This window comes from Dromiciops gliroides, chromosome 1 (genome assembly GCF_019393635.1).
Source record: "Dromiciops gliroides isolate mDroGli1 chromosome 1, mDroGli1.pri, whole genome shotgun sequence".
In the NCBI taxonomy this organism is placed as follows: domain Eukaryota; kingdom Metazoa; phylum Chordata; class Mammalia; order Microbiotheria; family Microbiotheriidae; genus Dromiciops; species Dromiciops gliroides.
Window position 1 is genome coordinate 597,177,000 of NC_057861.1, and position 20,978 is coordinate 597,197,977.

A 20,978-nucleotide genomic window follows, 5' to 3' on the forward strand; every position below is an offset into this window, starting at 1 on the left:
ACCTTTTGGAACCCTTAACTTTCCCAAATCAAGGGTTCTACAATTCACAGTCGCCTTCTCGTCCAGCAAAAATGATGAGATGGAGTAGCACTTTTCCTCCAAGGTCTTCATCATTTCTCAGCACAAAATTATCATTAAAGCAAGTCAAGAAAGGGTTAGCTACTCTGCTTGTGGCAGAGAAAGCATTCAAGCAGACGGGTGTCCAAATAACTGATTCTTCCCCATCCAGGTGGTCTGTATATATGCCAATTAAAGTATCGCTTCTTTCTCTGCCTCCACTGACCTCCATCCAAATACATTATGCCATACTTCTCCTATTAGATTTCTAGGTTTCCTCATATGAGTTGATCTTTTAAAAAATGCTATGCTGATGTTCTCTTCTTACTGTGAATATCACTTCCCAATGACTTCTCTGACCAATAAAACTCTCCCTTGGGGCAGCTAGGTAGCACTGTGGATAAAGCACTGGCCCTGGATTCAGGAGGACCTGAGTTCAAATCGAGCCTCAGACACTTGACACTTACTAGTTGTGTGACCCTGGGCAAGTTAAGCCTCATTGCCCTGCGCAAAAAACCCCCCAAAACCAAAAACCAAACCAAAACAAACAAAAAAAAACCCTTCTCCCTTATGACAAAGAAGAACACTCAAGAAAACAACGCCCCAGCCATGTCTGAAAACTTCTGCCTCATTCTGGACCAACGGTCTGCTACTTCTCTGAAGAGAGGGAAGAACATGTGTCCCCAACAGTCCTCTGAAGTCATGATTGGCGGTATATTTTCTTCATAAACAATGCTATTCCATTTTCCCCTTCTCCCCTTTTCTAACTCTGTTTCTTTTGAATAAGGCATGGCTTTCCAGAGGTATATCTCAGTCACAGGTATTACTCCACTAAGTCTCAATGGTTTTTATTTTGCCTTTTATTTAAGTGATAAGATCTCTAGTTCACTAGTTACCTTTAAACAATTTTTCCAGCTTGATAAGTATGGTTAAGGAGGGATTAAGTGGTTAAAAAAAATGAGGCAGGGCAGCTAGGTGGCACAGTGGATAGAGCACTGGCCCTGGATTCAGGAGTACCTGAGTTCAAATCCGGCCTCAGACACTTGACACTTACTAGCTGTGTGACCCTGGGCAAGTCACTTAACCCCAATTGCCTCACTTAAAAAAAAAAAAAAATGAGGCAAGTGATATCAACAACAATATAGAAGTCTATTTTGGGGGGGGGGCAGGGCAATGAGGGTTAAGTGATTTGCCCAAGGTCACACAGCTAGTAAGTGTCAAGTGTCTGAGGCCAGATTTTGAACTCGGGTCCTTCTGAATCCAGGGCCGGTGCTTCATCCACTGCGCCACCTAGCTGCCCCCCAGCCAAGCCTTTCTTGAGGCAAGGAGTTATGTAATCGAGAGCCTAGTTTCTTAAACTGTGGATCCCCCTCCCCATATGGGGTCTTAACTGAATGTGAGGGTGGTGAAGAATTTAGCAACAGTAAAAGGTTAAGTATACCTATTTTATATACCTATATACCCGGGGTCATATAAAAATTTCTCAGGCAAAAAGGGGTCATGAGTGAAAAAAGTTTAAGAAGCCCTGCTTTAGCAGTTAGTTCTGAAGAAAAGTACTATCTTGAGGCTTGTGGAGAAAACTGGAGGGACAAGTCAAAGTGGACACATAGGGAACTCATGCTTGATGATCTTGATGTATAATGTAAGATTTGAGGAGATGACATATGTATGATATGACAGAAAGTACAATATGAGGTTTTCAACTATGCGTGAGGGATACAAAGAGCCAACAGAGCCTTATGGAAAAATACAGATTCCAAACTGCTGAAGTCAATTGTGAACCAAGAAGGAAAGAAAAAGGAGAAAAACGGTAACTGCCTTTATGTAGCCAGGACAGAGTTATGAGCAGCTACTCTGGATCTCCTAGGGCCAGGCCAAACCAGCTCGGTTTTATACTGGCTGGGCAGGCAGGGACTTGCTGGACAAGAGCAGCTACAAGTGGTCACAAGGTGCTTCATTCTTCTGGGTCAGCCTCTTCTAGAATAGTCTCAACACAGCTCATGTCAAACTTGTGCCTCCGGCTCTTTATTTCAATCTCCTGCCTCTCCTTTTCCTTAGTCGTGATTTGTGTTACTACACCTAGTCTGGTGACTTAGCCTTTATCCCAGATTGTTTGCTTTGCCTAGAGGCTTGACATTCACTGTTGTGCCCTCGGAATAAGCTCAGAGCCTGAGAAATCCATTTATAGCCTTTCATAAGGAAGAATCAGATTCCCTTATCACTGGCAGAGAGTTAAAACAGAAAAGGAAGGCAGGGGTTTCCTAGGTCAACCAGGATAAGAATGATAGAAAGACAACAGAGTAGAAGGTTATTTAGGACGATGGAGAGGGCAGGGTTATGGCAAACTGAGAAGCAGGGGGGCTAAAGGAAATCCCATTTTCTCCTGGTTTACTCCTGTGTATACAGGTTAGAATGGGGGCATTTTTCTGCAAAGTTTTACAAGGAAAGTCATTCCTACACTGACCTTCCTGTTTGCAGTTAGAGGAAACTGGGAAAGGCTGCCCAAGACAAGATATATCCCACAAGGATGAGGACAGAAACTTTATCAAAGTGTCTACAGATGAGACAACTCATTCAGATTCACTGGGCATGGCAACGGTGGCTTCAGGACCAATATTTTAAAATGCAATGTTTGAAAATGGAACATTCCATTTTTAGTGGCAAATTTAAGAGAAATAATCTTAAAGGAGAAACCATCCTTCTCCCTACAGTTAGTCATTATAATAGAAGATTGCTTCATTATTACCCTAAAAAGCACAGCGCCATGCTATTTTGCCAAGATGGACAAAAACTGAAAACAAAACCCAAACCATACATACACATCAAGCAAGCACAAGGCAGCCTTGCCTGCGTACAAAGGCAGAACTAGTTATTCTTATTTCTTTGAGAATTAATGTTTGGGTCCCGGTAGGAAATGGAGATCACCTTTTCCCAGAATACTTACGGAGCCTGCAGATGGGGCAGTTATTTGCTTGATAGCGCAGGGTATCAGCACATGAGTTACAAAGGCAAAGGTGTCGACACGGAAGGATCAGAGTGTCTCGCAGGTCAGATAGGCACACAACACATTCGTTGCTGTTGTCACTGTTCTCATCATCAGAGGGCTGTAACAACAAATAATTTCCAAGTTAGCTTCTCAAAAAATTCCACAGGTAAACAGGAGGCAACATGAACACAATACAAGGAGGTGCAAAGAACCATGGAGAAAGCAGGTCCTAATACCACTACTAGGTCTGTATCCCAAAGAGATCATAAAAAAGGGAAAAGGACCCACATGTACAAAAATATTTATAGATGCTCTTTCTGTAGTAACAAAGAATTGGAAATTCAGGGAATGCCCATCAATTGGGGAATGGCTAAACAAGTTGTGGTATATAAATGTAGTGGAATACTATTGTGCTGTAAGAAATGAAAAGCAGATGGATTTCAGAAAAACCTGGACTTACATGAATTGATGCTGAGTGAAATGAACAGAACCAAGAGAACACTGTACACAATATCAACAACACTGTGGGATGATCAACTGTGATAGACTTAATTCTTCTCAGCAATGCAATGATCCAAGATAATGTCAAAAGACTTGTGGTGGAAAATGCTCTCCACATTCATAAAAAGAACTACGGAGTCTGAATGAAGACCGAAGCATACTATTTTCACTTTTGTTGTTACTTTTGTGTTATTGTTCTTGTTTATTCTTTTTTGAGTTTTTTTCCCCTTTTGTTTTGATTCTTCACTTACAACATGACTAATGTGGAAATATGTTTAACATGATTGTAATGTATAACCTATATCAAACTGCTTGCTGTCTTGGGGAAGGGAGGGCAAAAATCTGGAACTCTAAAAATATCTTTACATGTAACTGGAAAAATAATTTAAATAAATCAATTAAATTTTTTTTTTTTAAAAAGAGAAAGCAGGTCCTTCCCAAGCAGAGCAAGCTCTTCCTATCTGCAGCTCTTATGCTACCCATCAAGCCAAGCTGGCAATCTTATTTACTTTGTGCAAGACAAATTTTAAACAATTCAAGACTGATCAAAAGGTTGAAGCTGGGTGTTTAAAATGTGAAATATAATTTACTTGACCTGTCAACTCAAATCTGCTACAATCCATTAAAACTCTCAGATTTAAATCTTTTTTGCTGAAATAGCAAAACCAAACCATCATATTAACGACAAATGAGTCATTATTAACCCAGGACAAGGCAAACCCTCAGCCCTGGGAACCAACATGGAAGCCCTGTTCTTGCCACTCCATCAAGTGTTCTTTATTCACACAAGTGAAATATACAACCCAGCCCATGGCAGGACCTCAGCATGAGAAACACTGGCCTGGAAGAGTGGGTCAGATGGTGACCTAACTCATCAGGTTTATTCAGGAGTATAAAAAACTCCCACCATTCTGATACCATCTATCTCCCTGAAGAGAGGGGAAAGCAAGTGTTGTGAGAGGAAACGGACAAAGAAAGTCTTCATACAATGTGAATGTCAGGAGAGTCTTCACAGTGCTTCTAGACATTGGTAACTCACCATAATGCTGTGCTTAATGTCATGGTGGGCTGTGGGACCACTTCTTGGCATTTCATTACTTAAACCCCATGGATGGGGCCAAATATAGATCTGTTTTGTAGCAAATTCTGTTTTTCTAAACATCCCTGAATGGTAGAAACACAGCATAAAACCTTCTTATGTGATGGGGAAACCGCATAAGGCAGAGAAGTGATGGATGACAGGAAAAGATCTCAGAAGCCTTTATTGCTGTACTCCCTATTTATGTCTCAGATGGGACAGAAATTAGCAAAAAGGCCTGGAAAATTCAGTAGGCACTCAGCCTATACAGAAAGAAACGTCTGCTTTCCTTGAGAGGCTAAGTTAAAATAGAAAAGTGAGTTAGTCTTGGAGTAGTTGTGTTCTACAGACATAGAAGCTACCTGAACCTCCTTGTAAAAGCAAAAGGACATGATCCTGTTATTAATTACAATCCCCTTTCTCTCAAATAAATCTCATCGCTCAAAACCTTGTAAGTAGTGCTCAATAAATTGTTGTTAACTCACAAACCTACCTTGGTTTCCTGGTTGTTTTTGTTTTCAATACCGTAGATTTCCTGGAGGAGGTAGCTGACTCGATCCACCTAAAAAACAAAATCATTTCTTTCTATATCACTTTGCCTTATTACTGAATTATTTTATAGAGGAAAGGGTTATTGTAGAAAGCTTCCCAATGTATCAAATGGCATTTGGTGTTGGTCTTAATACGCACCTACCTCTAGATAAATGAGATAGGAATGAACATCAGCAAAAAGGAAAGATAATAAGCTACAGTCTTAGCCACTGTGGCCCTGGAAAGGGCACATCAGAAAATTGTGATGAGCAAGCTCAACATGCATGTGCATAGCCTAGGGTGGGGGGCTCTTAACATTTTCTGTGTCATGGGCACCTATGGCAATCTAATGAAGCTTATGAATCCTTTCTCAAATAAACTACATAGAATTATATATATTGAATAGTTATAAAATACATGTGTATATGTATATGTATTTGCATATATATACATATATTCATACATATATATACACACCACATATGTATATGTGTATATATGTGTATGTGTGTGTGTATACACATACAAAAACAAAGTAATTGGTTGTAAGTTAAGAACCTCAACCTTAGATCAAGAAAATGGGTTTAGTTAATGCCAGAAGATACCACACTGAAAAAAAAAAATCTTCAGCTCTGACTTGTTAGTACTATACAGCAGTGGTGTCAAGCTCAAATAGGAAAAAATCCCCATGAACCACATATTGACATAGAAAACAACGAATTAACATTCTTTATGTTTTATTGTATTTTTATTTACTTTGTTAAACACTTCCTAATTACATTATCAAATTGCCTGGGCTACTCAGGAATTTTCAAGCTGCAAGTTTGACTTTTCTGCTATATAGTGTCTGTGGCCAGTTAGGCTGGTTTAGTTATTTAGAAAATTGTTTGCTTATTTGTTTTTTAAAGTGAGGCAATTGGGGTTAAGTGACTTGCCCAGGGTCACACAGCTAGTAAGTGTAAGTGTCTGAGGCCAGATTTGAACTCAGGTCCTCCTGACACTCCAGGGCCGGTCTCTATCCACTGCGCCACCTAGCTGCCCCAGAAACTAGTATTAATGAAGCCAAGGTCTTAGGTTCAACCACTATATGATCCAATTGGCTTCATTCTACTCCCCAGACACATAGCATGCTGAAGACTAAACAAGTCATCTTAGGAATTAATATTTTTGATCATAAGAGGAACGAAGTATGGCAATGCAAATGAAAATTCATCCCCATTTCTATAAAAAACCCAGGGTTTTTTGTGTGGACAGTGATTCCACTGTGGAGTCACCTCTGTAAAACATTAATAGTCTCTAAAATTCACAAAATAATGCCTTAAGATAAATATCTTTGATCATTAGGCACCAGATATTTTCTCCTATCTAGTTAGAAGTTTTCCTTGTTTTGGCTTGGACTTTTCAGGGGAAACAGATGAGATCCTCAGTTGTTACTTTTTTATTATCTTTTTCTTGTATAATGTATAAGATAATATCTTATTATCTGTTTTGAAACAATTTCCAGTTTAAAGACCACAAAGTTAAACACCAAATATATAAAAAGTTATTCCCCAAAGGATAAAAGGGCAAAGAATTTGAACACACAGTTCTCAAAAGAATTACAAACTATCAAAAATACATATGGAAAAATGGCCTAAATCACTAATAGTAAGAGAAATGCAAACCAAAACAACTCTGAGGTTTTATCTCATACCCAGGAAATTGGCAAACATCACAAGAGATGGGAATAGTTAATGTTGGCAGAGTTTTGCAAAGATAGGCAGATTAATATACTTGATGGATTTGTAAAATGCATCAGCCATTCCACAGAGCAATTTGGAATTATATTAAGTGACAAAAATGTCCATAGCCTTTGATCTAGGGACTTCACTATTACATATATATATATATATATATAACAAGAACGTTAAAGACAGAAAGATTCAATATATACCAAAATATTTACAACATTTTCTGAAGTACTTAAAAACAGAGTAGATGACAGTTGTCTGGAATGTCTAAGCAAAGCGTGCTACAGAAATGTAAAGGAATAAAGAAGAAGGCATGAGAAAGACATATGAACTGATACAAAATGAGGTAAACAGAACTAGAAAAAGAAAACGCAGAATGATTACAACAATGTAAATGGAAAGATCAACAACCAAAAAAAAATCTAAGAATCCTGTATAATTATAATGACAATACTTAGCACCAAAGAAGAAATATGCATTGCCCCATATGTCTTAAGAGGTAGAGTACTTAACAGATGTGGAGCACAGCTTCAGATCCCATCCAACTGTTCACATTGGCCATTTCTTTACAGACTGTCCCTATCAAGTGACTCCCCTATATAAGCTCCACTCACTAGTTTTGTGACACTGTAAACTAAAATACTTTTCCCTGGACACTACTTATTCACTTGTATATGTTGTCTTCCCCTACTACAATATTAAATTCTTTAAGGGTAGAGATAGTTTTGCTTTAGTAGTTACATCTGCAGGCCCAGGAAACAGTGATTGCCACACAGCAAGCATTTCTATGCTGTTTTTCATTCACTCATACATTACTGGATGTGGCTGGTGTGTTAATTTTGATGGACTGCTTTTTCCCCCTTTCATTTTTTTTTCCTTTTCCTTTTTTATTATAGAGAATAATTCTCTGGATGGTGAAGGAGAAGGAAATATTGGGAAATCAAGTGATATATAATAAAAGATATCCATAAATTTTTGTTTGTTTGTTTGGAGGGGCAATGAGGGTTAACTGACTTGCCCAAGGTCACACACCTACTAAGTGTCAAGTGTCTGAGGCCAGATTTGAACTCAGGTCCTCCTGGATCCAGAGCCAGTGCTTTATCCACTGCAGCCACCTAATTGCTCCCATCCATAAAAATTTTAAAAAGAATACCGGGGCAGCTAGGTGGCGCAGTGGATAGAGCACCGGCCCTGGAGTCAGGAGTACCTGAGTTCAAATCAGGCCTCAGACACTTAACACTTACTAGCTGTGTGACCCTGGGCAAGTCACTTAACCCCAATTGCCTCACTAAAAAAAAAACAAAAACCAAACAAACAAAAAAAACCAACCAAACAAAAAAAAAGAATACCAAGCCCATTTTAAATACATGATATGCCTTGCCAATATCTTTGATCTTTTCACAATGACCACTTTCAACAAATATTATTGAAATCTGAGACTAAGTTTCTATAGTTTTATACTCCTCCGGACCTTCCTGATTGATACTTGCATCTTTGCTGAGCTTTATTACCAGATTTCAATTTAAAATATTTTAGTATTTAAAACTTTTAACAGCATTAGCTCCTTTGGTTCAACTCCAGTTTTTGTTTTTCTTTTCCTCTTTCTCTGCCTTCCAGGATTTCTGGAATCCTCCACCTCAGCACCTCTGACAAAGCCTTCATTTTCTAGGCATTGTGGGTATGTGTTTTTGATACCTACTCCCAATCTTGATTTTTTTTCCCCACAAAATAATACTTTTCCAGTACTATTCTGGAGCTGAAGTGACAGTGGGAAACTGGACTCCTGAAAATAACCAGTTGCCAAGTGCAATGAGGTCAGCCATTAAGTGTATTTTTAAAATGGAAGTACTTGAAGCACACTTTATAATTTGCTTTAAGAAAGAAATAAAAGTATATTAAGGGGCGGCTAGGTGGCACAGTAGATAAAGCACCGGCCCTGGATTCAGGAGTACCTGAGTTCAAATCCAGCCTCAGACACTTGACACATACTAGCTGTGTGATCCTGGGCAAGTCACTTAACCCCCACTGTCCCACAAACCCCCCCCAAAAAAACCAAACCAAACCAAACAAAAAAAAAAAAGTATATTAAGAAGCTGTGCGACATAGTGGATACCTAAGTCAGGAAGTCCTGGGCTCAGAGTCCTATTTCTGATTCTAGCTGTGATTCATTGTAGGAAATTCTCTGAGACTAGAATTTATAGAGGCACTGATATTCATTAGTAGAGGCAGTTTCCTCATTAGAAGTTGCCTCCAGCAGAGAATCAGATCCTGCCCCTTCCACAATTTTTTTTTTTAGTGACGCAATTGGGGTTAAGTGACTTGCCCAGGATCACACAGCTAGTAAATGTCAAAGGTCTGAGGCCGGATTTGAACTCAGGTCCTCCTGAATCCAGGGCTGGTGCTCTATCCACTGCACCACCCAGCTGCCCCCCACAAATTTTTTTTTTAAATACATTTTTAAAAATACATTTTATAGATGTAGTTTGTTTCTGTATCACAATGACTTCTGGAAATACTTTCCTCCTCACTTTCCCTCCCCACCTAAACTGATTCCTGCTTATAGCAAAGAAAACAAGTTAAGCAAAAACATTCCACACAGTGACTGCATCTGAGAATAACATTCTTCCCTAGGAGTCCCCCACATCTCTACGAAGAAGAAACAGGTTAGTTTCATTAAATTCAGACAGGCTTATTCTTAGTAATCTTTTCATTTATATTGCTATAGTCATAGTTATTCTGGCTCTGCTTACTTTATTAAGGGCTCCAATTTTTTTAAAAATCACTTTTCAATGGCATTTGAATTTGTGAAAATGGAGACATGTGAATCAAAGGTGGCTCAATTTATTTATTTATGGGGGGGGGGGGCAATGAGGGTTAAGTGACTTGTACGGGATTACACAGCTAGTGCGTGTCAAGTGTCTGAGGTCATATTTGAACTCAGGTCCTCCTGAATCCAGAGCCAGTGCTTTATCCACTGCACCACCCAGCTGCCTCTGGTGGCTCAATTTAAATGAACTCTTCCCTGAGCCCTAAAGCTGGCCATCAACAGAAAAAGCTTGCTTGGTGATAGTCCTCCTGGCAGTAGGGAATCCTTTCTGAGAAAAGGTAGGGGCACCTGTCAGAGGTCTGACACAAAACACAGCTTCAGGGTTGAAAGAACAGAGCCAGTTTCACAGGAACTGTTGATTTTAGGAAAGGTAGGTGTCATATTTCCTCTGGAAAATACCAGATTTGGTTCATTTGGCTAGGATTGTGCAACCTACTTCTTCCACACTGCTTCATCTTTTATCCCCTTAGCTGCAGCCTGTCTGTGGCAAGCAACATCATGATATCTGTGATTTGTAGTTTCAGAATTTGTGAGTCTCTATAGTTGGTATAATAATAGAAAAGGAACCTGTGTCCTCCATTTCCTTTTGTGGACATCCAAGGTAAACTCACTATAGAGATTTAGGCAAAAAAAGATACAATGGCCCAAGAACATTAGTAAATAGGGGTTGTTATTTTTAAAAAATCAAATACATTTACAATAGTTAAAAAATTTTAAATTAAAAAAGATAACACACTTACAATCTGCTTCTGTTTTAAAGGCTTCACAGAGAAGCTGCCGTCAACGTGCTGTAAGGAAAAAAAGATCTTTAAATGGACAAACCAATATACTCAAGGTCAATTATGGTAATTTTTTTTACTGACAAGTTTTCTGGGGGAATTTTTAGAAAAGGCATCAATCAAATCTCTTTTTCCTTTTTTTCCCCATGATGGCTGAGAATGTTCCTTGGCCTTTTCTCTCATTCACCAAGTCACTCAGTCACCAACACTGAGTGGTTGCTGTATAAAAGGGTACTATGTCAAGCTTTGTGGAAGACAAAATGGCTAAGGCCTAATTGCTGCTCTTAAGGAACTTACAATCTAGCTTAGGGAACACAACTGAAAGACACAAGGAAATTTCTGAGTAAAGAAAAATAGAGTTTAAGCTGTCTCAAAACACGAAGGGTGGAACAGAAGTTTTATTTGGGTTAATGACAAGGCAAGGTACTAGCTCTGTGAAATATCCAATTATTTCCTCAGAGTTAATTTAGACCTGCACTTAAGAGTTTAGTAAAGGCTACTAGACTCAAGATACTAGACTATGAAATTAAAGTAATATCACACTGTGTTTTAAAACAATGCAGAAGTCTTGAGAAGGTATGTGGGGTATTTAATCTACTATGGGAAGTGAATATGGAAGTATAAATATTTATCATTTGCTCCTCCAACTCCGAAGGTGAGCCCAGTCAATAATTATCATGTAATGGAGGCTGAGGTTCTATCCCTACTTCAGGAGTTTGCTTTACCAAAGACTAAACCTCCTGAGGCAGCTAGAAGGCTCAGTGGATAGAGAACTGGGCCTGAAGTCAGGAAGACCTGAGTTCAATTCTTGCCTCAGACATTTACTAGCTGTGTGACCCTGAGCAAGTCACTTAACCTCTGATTGCCTTAATCTATTGAAGAAGGAAACGGTAAACCACTCCGGTATTTTGGCCCAGAAAACCCCATGGATTTTTTTTGTCCACGACAGAGTCACGCATGACTGAACAACTGATCAAAAAAACCCTCTTGACCCCAGCCAGATGCTTCATAAAGCCTTCATTCTCTTATAAGGAGAAGAGGTGATAATGCAAGGCACAAAACCAAATCTATCCCCACTACAGTCTGGGGGAAAAATGCAATTCGCTACAAGGAAAAACACACTGGCTTAGGTTCAGGAGGCCTGGGTTCTAGTGATAGTTCTGCCCAACTTGTGACCATGGGCCATTCTTTGTTTCTTCATCTATAAAACTGAGATGATAATAACATCTTTCTTGCTTTCCAAAAAAGGCAATTACAAAGATCAACATAAGATAGTGTATGTGAAAACACAAAACAAGTGTCTTGGTACTAGGTTAATACTGAGACTGATTTAGTAGCCCATTTTCAAACACACTGGGAACCCGTCACAGAGCTCCTAGAAGGGTCACAGTCAAGAGAGGTTATCTATCTAGGTTTTGTGTTTGCTTAATAAGTGAATGGAAAATAATGGACAGAAAATGACCTATAATGCCTGGCAACCCAATCTCTGTTACCAAGCAACTGCAACTTTCTCAAAAGCACCAGGCTTTGCATAAAGGGGGCATTTACCATTACAAAGCCAAATTACAAAAGGGATTCCTGGTGATAAGGCAAACACAATTCAGAAAAGGACCCACAGTGTAGGAACAAGTTAAGGCAGAATAATGTGTCATTGCAAATACATATGTATAATAGTTCTTTAAAATAACAAGCTGTATTTCTTTCTTTCTTTCTTTTTTTTTTGGTGAGGCAATTGGGGTTAAGTGACTTGCCCAAGGTTACACAGCTAGGAAGTGTTATGTGTCTGAGGCTGGATTTGAACTCAGGTCCTCCTGAATCCAGGGCTGGTGCTCTATCCACTGCACCACCTAATTGCCCCAAAAGCTGTATTTTTAAAAATATATATATATTCTATAAATATCTTTCTTACCAATTCAGACTGGCTTACTCTCTCCACAACAAGAATAATGCCTTTGAGCCTTCTCCAAAGCAGAACCACATTCCATTCCTGCCTGCAACCTCCACTGTCTTTTTTCTTATCATTCAAACAGCTTCTGAAAATCTACCTCTTCTATGGATGACATAAGAACTGACCATAATCCCTTCTCCTTGCTCAATTCAGTCATGAAATTCAGATGATGACTTTCCATGAATTTCTCTTCTAATTATATATGTACTTAACCAATCTTCCTCCTTCTCTAGCTTCTCCCATCTAAAATACACAAAATGGCCTGCTGTCATGTTTTCCTTTGGCTCTGGGATCCCATTCATATACCCTTAGATTTTAAATTCCTATAGGGTACTCTACATAGGTAGACTACATCTCCAAAACAGCCCTTTGCTGAATTCCCTTATTTCTGTTTAGGGCACTGCCATCATTCAAATTACTCAACTTTGCAACCTGGGACTCAACCTGGAATTCCTGGTCTCCTTTGCCCCACATATCCAATCAGTTAGCTGCCAGGTCTTGATAATTCTATTTCTGAAATCTCTCTCCCATCCATCCCCTTCTATCCACCTCATGGCTGGTGCTCTAGTTTAGGCCCTCGTTCTCTTGCTTCAGCCACCACATTAGCCACTGAATGGTCTCCATGCTTCAGGTCTCTCCCCTTGCCATTCCATCTTCTGTAGAGCTGCTTAAGTTATTTTCCTTATTTCCATATAACTCTCCTACTCCCTATTGCCTTTAGGATCAAATACAAATTCTTTTACTTAGTTTTTAAAGCCCATTACAACCAGGCCCCAACCTACTTTTTCAGCTTTATTATAGATCACTAGCCTTCACACACTATTTGGGCCAGCCAAGCTGGCTTTCTTACTGTTCTTCACACATAATATTCCATCACACTTGGAATACAGCCTGTCCTCACCTCCATCCTTTTAGAACTCCTAGGTTCCTTCAAAGCTTAGCTCAAATACCCCTTCCTATTGTATGAGGCATTTCCTGATATCACCAGCTCCTAGTGCCTTCCCTCCCCACCCCACCCCTGATTACCTGTGTACATGTTGTCTTCTCCTATATAAACTCTTTGAAGGCAGAGAGGATGTATCCTTTTTGCCCTTGTTTCTCCAGTTTCTAGCTCAGTACCCAGCACATGATGGGAGCTTAATAAATGCTTATTAACTGATAGCTGCCTATCCTAAACCCCTAGTCTTTTGGGGGGGGGGGCAACGAGGGTTAAGTGACTTTCCCAGGGTCACACAGCTAGTGTCAAGTGTTTGAGGTCAGAGTTGAACTCAGGTCCTTCTGAATCCAGGGCCAGTGCTTTATCTACTGCGCCACCTAGCTGCCCTCTAACCCCTAATCTCATCTCAGGCCCGCCTATTCTGGACTTGTCTCTAAATTTAACCAAAGGCCAGTCCTTGAATTGTACAAACATTTATTAAGTGCTTACTATATACACACACTGATGGTCCCTGGGCAATGAAAATGTATGGTTAGTAGAACTACACTTACCTTCTCAAAAGCAGCTAATAGCACATGGGCATGACCAGTCACTTCCACAACTACCAGGAAGAAAAAGAGAGAAGTCATAGTTGGCATCAGCCCAATTCTCCTATCGAGGAATAAGACAAGGCCCAGATGAGTTTCCTGTTCTTTAAGAAGCTGTTCTTCTATCTTCCCCACTCTCCACCCTCATCTTTTTTTTTTTTTTTTTTGCAGGGCAATGAGGGTTAAGTGACCTGCCCAGGGTCACACAGCTAGTAAGTGTCAAGTGTCTGAGGCCGGCTTTGAACTCGGGTCCTCCTGAATCCAGGGCCAGTGCTTTATCTAGCTGCCCCTATCCTCATCTTTTAAGGTTTGTTACTTTCCAAGTTCTTTGAGCAGGAGGCTGAATCTGTGGTGGGTCTGGCATGGTTTGGGACCCATCCCCCCAGAGTGTGCTACTGGTCCCTCTCCAATGACCAAACCTCACCTGTCCTCCAAGGCTGCTTACACATAACTGCCCATGGCTGATACTACATCTGTTACCTCACTCTGCTCATGAAGGGAAATTTTTGGCGGGTCCTGCTGATGCAAACACATGGCTGTTACTCTGGGAGCAAGGGAATATGGGATCCTGGGGTTCTGTTCAGAGACAGCTTACCAAATAGCATGGGCAAGAACTGACAACAGTACTATCTTGGGCTGTGAAGCAGGGTTCAAGATTCTTACCCTAAGGTTTGGGGGAATCGCTGCTGCTTCCATTTAGGATTCCCACACACAAAGCAGTAATACCCTCAAAAAGATTGATCAGGAGAAAAAAAATGGACATGAACCAGTGTCCAAAGGGACCACAAATGTTGTCTGAAATTTTTTTTTTGGGGGGGGGGCCTGGATATATGATTTTATTAGTGTAAGAAACTTTCTGTACAGAAACTCCTTCTATTAATGCAGACCAGCACCAGCTCTGTATCTCACAGTCTTGGAGAATTAATTACCTGGGGCACTGGGAGATTAAGTGACTTGCCTACAATCACAGGGCATCAGAATTAGGACTTGAACTCTGGTCTTCCTGACTCCATGTCCAGCATACTATCTACCCTTTACAAGTTTCTTGGCCATGCTGCCTTTTCTTTCTCTCTGATTGCCTGGTTAATGTAGTCCAAAACTTCAAAGTACAAATTTGTTCATCTCAACTAGTTTCCTGTGTAAATTAAGTCATTCATGAAAAAGAAAAATACACAACTCAAATGCAAAAAAATAACAAAAAGAGGCTTATAAAACTCACTGATTCCTTTGGGGATAAAAGGTATCACTGTTTTAGGGGAACCTGAAGAAGTAAATTCTTTCCTGAGGAGCTTGCATTTAGAAAGAGACTCATTTAAGGGAGAAGTGAATTTATAAAAATATTTCTTACCATCTCCTTCATCTACAACAGCTTGGATCACTACTGGGAATATACCACGGTCCAGATCAAAGTTCAACTAGAGGTGGAAAGAAAGAAAAACAAATCAAGATTCATTTCATTCAGTAGGAAGATTAGCCAAATCTAAATGAAGGTCTAACATTATTTTAAAGGGAGAAAGCAAAACAAAAAGGGAAATGTAGCATGATTGCTTAAGAGAGAATCGAGGAAAGAAATGGGTTAACTGAGCTACTACCAGTCATCTTTGATTTTTTTCTTACAATGAGAGCTTAGGAAGGCAACAGGGTTCTTCAACATACATAAGATTTCCATTTTATTTCTTATCACAACTCTGAAGCACAAATCAAATAAGGAATTTGGTCTCCATTATAACAAAAGCCCAGATAATCCCGTAGGTCATCATCATGATAAATGACCATTTTATTAGGTTCTTACAATAGGTATTATGGACTGGATATAGGGAACACAATCTCTATCCTAAAGAGATTCCTGTCTCTAAGAAAAGTAACTGCAAGGTTAAAACAAAGTCATAAGTGGATATAATAGACAAAAGCACATGCTAGAAAAAGAAGTGGTATATTAGTTACTAGACAGACCTTCAATTGGTACATCAGTCAATCAACAAGCATTTATTAAGTATCTACTATGTGCCAGGCATTGTGCTAGGTGCTAGGAACACAAAACAGAAGAGAAAAAAAACCAGACCTTCCCCTAAAGGAGTTTATCTTTTATCAGGGCACCTCTTGCAAAGAAACAGAAATGGGAAATAGAGTGTTGTGTTGAAAGGACATTGAGAAGGCCAGTTTCCTCTGACCATAGAGAGTGTAAACGGAAATAATGTCTAATAATGCTGGAAAGGTAGGTTGAGGCTGGGCTCTGAAGAGCTTTAAATGTCAATCAGGAGTTTATATTTGATCCCAGAGGTAATAGGGAACCTCTACAGCTTACTGAGGAAAGTGACAGTCAAACCTATGCTTTAGGAAAATCACTCTGACAGCTGTGTGATGGATAGATTAAAGTAACAAGAAACTCGAGGCAGGGAAGTTGATAAGGAGAGTATTTCAAGTCCAGGAAAGAGGTTATGAAGGTGGCCTGAACCAGCTGGTGACTATGTAGGTAAAGAGAAGGGGGTGGATGTAAAAGTAATTGTGCAACTGAATTGATATATGGAGTGAATTGAGGAAGACACCAAGGTTGGTGAACCTGGGGGCATCCATGACAGAAATAGGGAAGTTCGGAAAAGGAAAAGGTTTGTAGAGAAAGATAATGAATTTTGTTTGGGATATACTGAGTTTAAGGTGCCTATGGAACATCCAGTTTGAAATGTATAATAAGCAGGTAGTAATACTGGACTAAAGCTCAGGAGAGATGTGGGAGTTGAATATAGATTTGGGAGTAATCTGTTTAGAGATGATAACTATGTTTGCCAGAGTTAATAAACTCATTAGAATGTCCCTTGGGGGCAGCTAGGTGGCGCAGTGGATAAAGCACAGGCCTTAGATTCAGGAGGACCTGAGTTCAAATCCAGACTCATACACTTGACACTTACTAGCTGTGTGACCCTGGGCAAGTCACTTAACCCTCACTGCCCCACTTTAAAAAATTTTTTTTTGAGGGGGTGGGGCAATGAGGGTTAAATGACTTACACAGTTCAGTAAGTCACACGGCTAGTAAGTGTCAAGTGTCTGAGGCTGGATTTGAACTCAGGTCCTCCTGAATCTACGGCTGGTGCTTTATGAACTGCGCCACCTAGCTGCCCCTAAATTTAAACTAAAAAAAATAAGAATGTCCCATGTCCCTGTTACTCCTTGAAAATTCTAGAAATGCTAGCTATAACAATAGTGTAACAAAATTAAAGGCATAAACAATGGAAAAGGAAGGACAAAATTAGACCTCTTTGCAGAAGACTCTAAGGAATCAACAAAGAAACTAAATAAGATGATTAATACCACTAATAAAGTGGAAGAATACAAAACTCCACAGCATTTCTATGCTGTATTAACAAAAACAATTATGAGTTATAGTGTGAGAAATTCCATTCAAAATAAATACAAAATTCATAAAATATCCGGGAATTAGCTTACCAAGCTATACTTAGGACTTACAAAAATACAGGAGAACTTGAACAAATTTTAACAAATCTGAGAATATCAAGACTTAGTGAGCTCTTCCTGGGAAGTAAAAGTAAAAATCTCTTTAAATAACAGGTAGTCAACATATGGAATACAATAGCCCAAAATGTTACGCAAATCAAAAATACAGACAAGAACACAGGGCAAACAAAGAAGCCAGAAAGAAAAAGAGCAATCAAGGATAGGAGCAGAACCATGAAAAATATGATCACACAAATTAAAACAGAAACATACATGTGTGTTTCTGAGAATGTGTGCATAAAAATATATAGACCAAGAAAAACATATTAGGGAAAGCCATACCCTGTAAACTGGTTCTGCAAAAGCCTGAAGTCAGGCACAATGGAAACAAGATACATAGGAGATCTCATTCCTACACTCAAACTACTAGTAACTGGAAATTCAGGAAGTGTAGGCGAATTCATGAGCTGAGCCTTCACTTTCACTTGTCCTGACTCTGGCATTTAAATGAGCAACCTAACATCACATTAACTTCAGCTTCCTGCACTTAATTACATAGCATTTAAAAGGCACAATCTGAGCAATTAACATACTGCACCAAGCCTTTGGAAGAGCAGTAACTTGGGGAAGGTAATTAGTAACATCAATCAATATTCATATGCTTGGGGGGCTGGGAGGGAAGAGAATAGTGAGACCAAAAAAAGTCTCTTGTCCTGATAGCTTTGGATAAAATACAAAGAGTAGAAAAATAATTCAGTTCAAAGCTTTTTTTTCCGTTTGGTAAAAACATTCTACTCAAGTGTATAGCAATTTTATTGCAAGATAAAGAATGGAGCAGGGCAAGTGGACATCCCCTTCTCCTTTCCTCAATCCCCAAATCTGTGTTCCTAAAATGAATAGTAGATTTGGATTTAGAAAACCTGGGTTCAAGTCTAGTCTTCTGGGGTCTCAGTTTCCTTATCTAGACTAGATAATCTCTAAGGTTCCTTCCAGCTCTAAATCCCATCATGCTATGCTTCTATCCATTAAGGTCATCCATTCATGACTAAGTCAGGAAAGTAGGTTCTGGTCCGACTATCAATTTGTGTATGCTCTTATGATAATCACTTAATTTTTCAAGGTCTCAGTTTCCTGAGCTCTAAAATGGTGCCAATAATCCCTGCCTTGCTTATATTACAAAGCTATTGTGAGAATCAAATTACATGCTGGCTAAGAAAGTCTTTGGAAAGCATCATCAAGTACTGCACAAATGCAATGTATTACTGATTATCCCCGGAACTCCTCCATCTGACAAATGCCTGTTCTGTGGTCTGCCTCTCCCCAACTCCTACCCTCCCTTTAAAAAAAAAAGAAAAAGAAAAAAAAAACCTATAGTCTTCTTTCTTCTGGAACAAACTCTCTTCCAATGAATCACTTTTCAGACTCCCTGTTTATATAACCCCCTCTTGGGATCTGGAGGAGAGGAAATATGAGAAAGCCAGAAGAGATCATGAAAACTAAGAAAACTCTGGGGAACTTATTTTCATAATCAGCTGGTTCCCCACATAAGACTGCTCCACACCAAAAACTTTACCCTGCCACCAACTTACATGGGGCTAGGCTTTTCAGTAGTCTTAGGAAGAAACTAAATGGAGGGAACCAAAGATAGAGTATTCATTTATCACAAGAAATAGCTGATTTCCTGAGCTTTCAGTACAATACATGATCACCAATAATGGTCAGGTTTTACTGTAGGGCCTAGCTTCAAACTTTCAACCTTTCAGTAGAAGCTGCTGAAAAACCTAGAGGCAAGAAGGGTGTGAAGAAAATTTCAATTTAACTCCAGTATCTCATCATGGAATACAAGTGACCCTGGGCTCTTTTTTTTTTCTTTTCTTGGTGAGGCAATTGGGGTTAAGTGACTTGCTCAGGGTCACACAGCTGTTAAGTGTCTCAGGCAGGATTTGAACTCAGGTCCTCCCGACTCCAGGGCCAGTGCTCTATCCACTGTGCCACCTAGCTGCCCCGACTCTGGGTTCTTAAAGGCTATGCCAGAAGTTCGCAAGCTCTTGCAGGTTCTACTATATGGGCAAAATTTTGAATATTGCTGTGGTAATAAATTGATCACAAGGGATTGAATTATTTGGCCACAGAAACCCAAAAAGCAAAGAAAAATACCACAAAATCCCACTCAATATTATGTAGACAGGTCCCTTCTGAAGCAACACTGTCAGAGTGGCAGAAAACAAGACAAGGGTATAAAGCAGCACAGTTTTTAGAGCATCCATAAAATTAACCTAACTACTGATGGTCTGAATCTGAGATTCCCATCCAACAACCAGTGAATCAATGCATGATTAAGAGATACTGGCCTATATAAATATAGTCATTCTTATTATAAATAAAACAAGAAGATGTAAGAAAGATGAAGCTAAGTGGAAAGATGGTTTACAGGTTCTCCTTTGAGAAAATGGAAAAGTTGGGGTTTTGGGTTCGCTGGTTGGTTTGTTTGTGGGGCAGTGAGGGTTAAGTGACTTGCCCAGGGTCACACAGCTAGTAAATGTTAAGTGTCTGAGGCCGGATTTGAACTCAGGTTCTCCTGAATCCAGGGCCAGTGCTTTATCCACGAAAAGTTGTTTTTACAGAAAGGTAATAAGAAACACCATTTCATAGGACACTCATCTTGTTTTACAGTCCTCGTAATAAGCATATGTAAAAAGACTAACTTGAAAATAATTGCAGTTTATGCTTCAGCATCTGTCATAGAGGTGATGTCCTGGAACAGGCCCTCATCACCTCACACCTAGATTACTGCAATAGCCTTTTGGTTGGTCTGTCTGCCACAAGTCTCTCTCTACTACAATCCACTCTCTATCAAGTTGATTTTCCTAAAGCAGTCGCTGCCATGCCCCCTATTCAATCTGTTTCAGTGGTTCCCCAACATCTCTAGGATCAAATATAAAATCCCGTTTGGCATTCAAACTTCTTCACAACCTAGCCCTCTCTGACCTTTCCAGTCTTCTCATACCCATGCATATTGTGTAATCCAGCGACACCTCACACATTGTACAAGAATACACCATATTATGACTTCATTTCTATTGGCTGTTCTCCATAGCTAGAATTCTCTCCTTTCTCATCTCAGTCTCCTAGCTTCCTTCAAATCTGAGTTAAAATGTCATCTTCTATAAGAACCCTTTCCTCATCCCCCTTAATGCCAGTGTCTTCCCTGTGCTGATTATCTCAAATTTATGCTGTTTATATCTTGTTATGACATAGCTATTTCCATGTCGTCTCCCCATGAGACTGTAAGCTTTTTGACAACAAGGACTGTCTTTTGCCTCTTTTGGTATCACTGAAAGTACATTGCTGGCACATAGTAAACACTTAATATATGCACATTGACTGCCTGACTGTACTTATTTGTTACAAAGGAGGGCTTTTATTTGTAGCGTGGGAGCGTCTGGGAGGAGGGAGAAGGAATGTGCAAAAGGGATAGGTAGGGACAGTGATCCAAAAAATGAGAAGAGAATGAAAAAAGCATCGATGAGGCTTAATGCACCAGAGTGAGCAGAAAGAAGTTCAGAA

General features: G+C 39.6%; 1 protein-coding gene across 2 annotated transcripts in view; it reads right to left on the reverse strand.

Moving 5' to 3' along the window:
- Window positions 1-20,978, reverse strand: part of MGRN1 (mahogunin ring finger 1) — a 115,676-nt gene that overhangs the window by 38,300 nt on the left and 56,398 nt on the right. For both annotated transcript variants that reach the window (XM_043964034.1, XM_043964028.1), the window contains exons 6-10: window positions 15,310-15,376; window positions 13,926-13,975; window positions 10,451-10,498; window positions 5,116-5,184; window positions 3,002-3,161 (exon numbers count right to left, since the gene is read on the reverse strand). In XM_043964034.1, coding sequence (XP_043819969.1) covers window positions 3,002-3,161; window positions 5,116-5,184; window positions 10,451-10,498; window positions 13,926-13,975; window positions 15,310-15,376 — 394 coding nt within the window. The remainder of the gene's footprint in view (window positions 1-3,001; window positions 3,162-5,115; window positions 5,185-10,450; window positions 10,499-13,925; window positions 13,976-15,309; window positions 15,377-20,978) is intronic.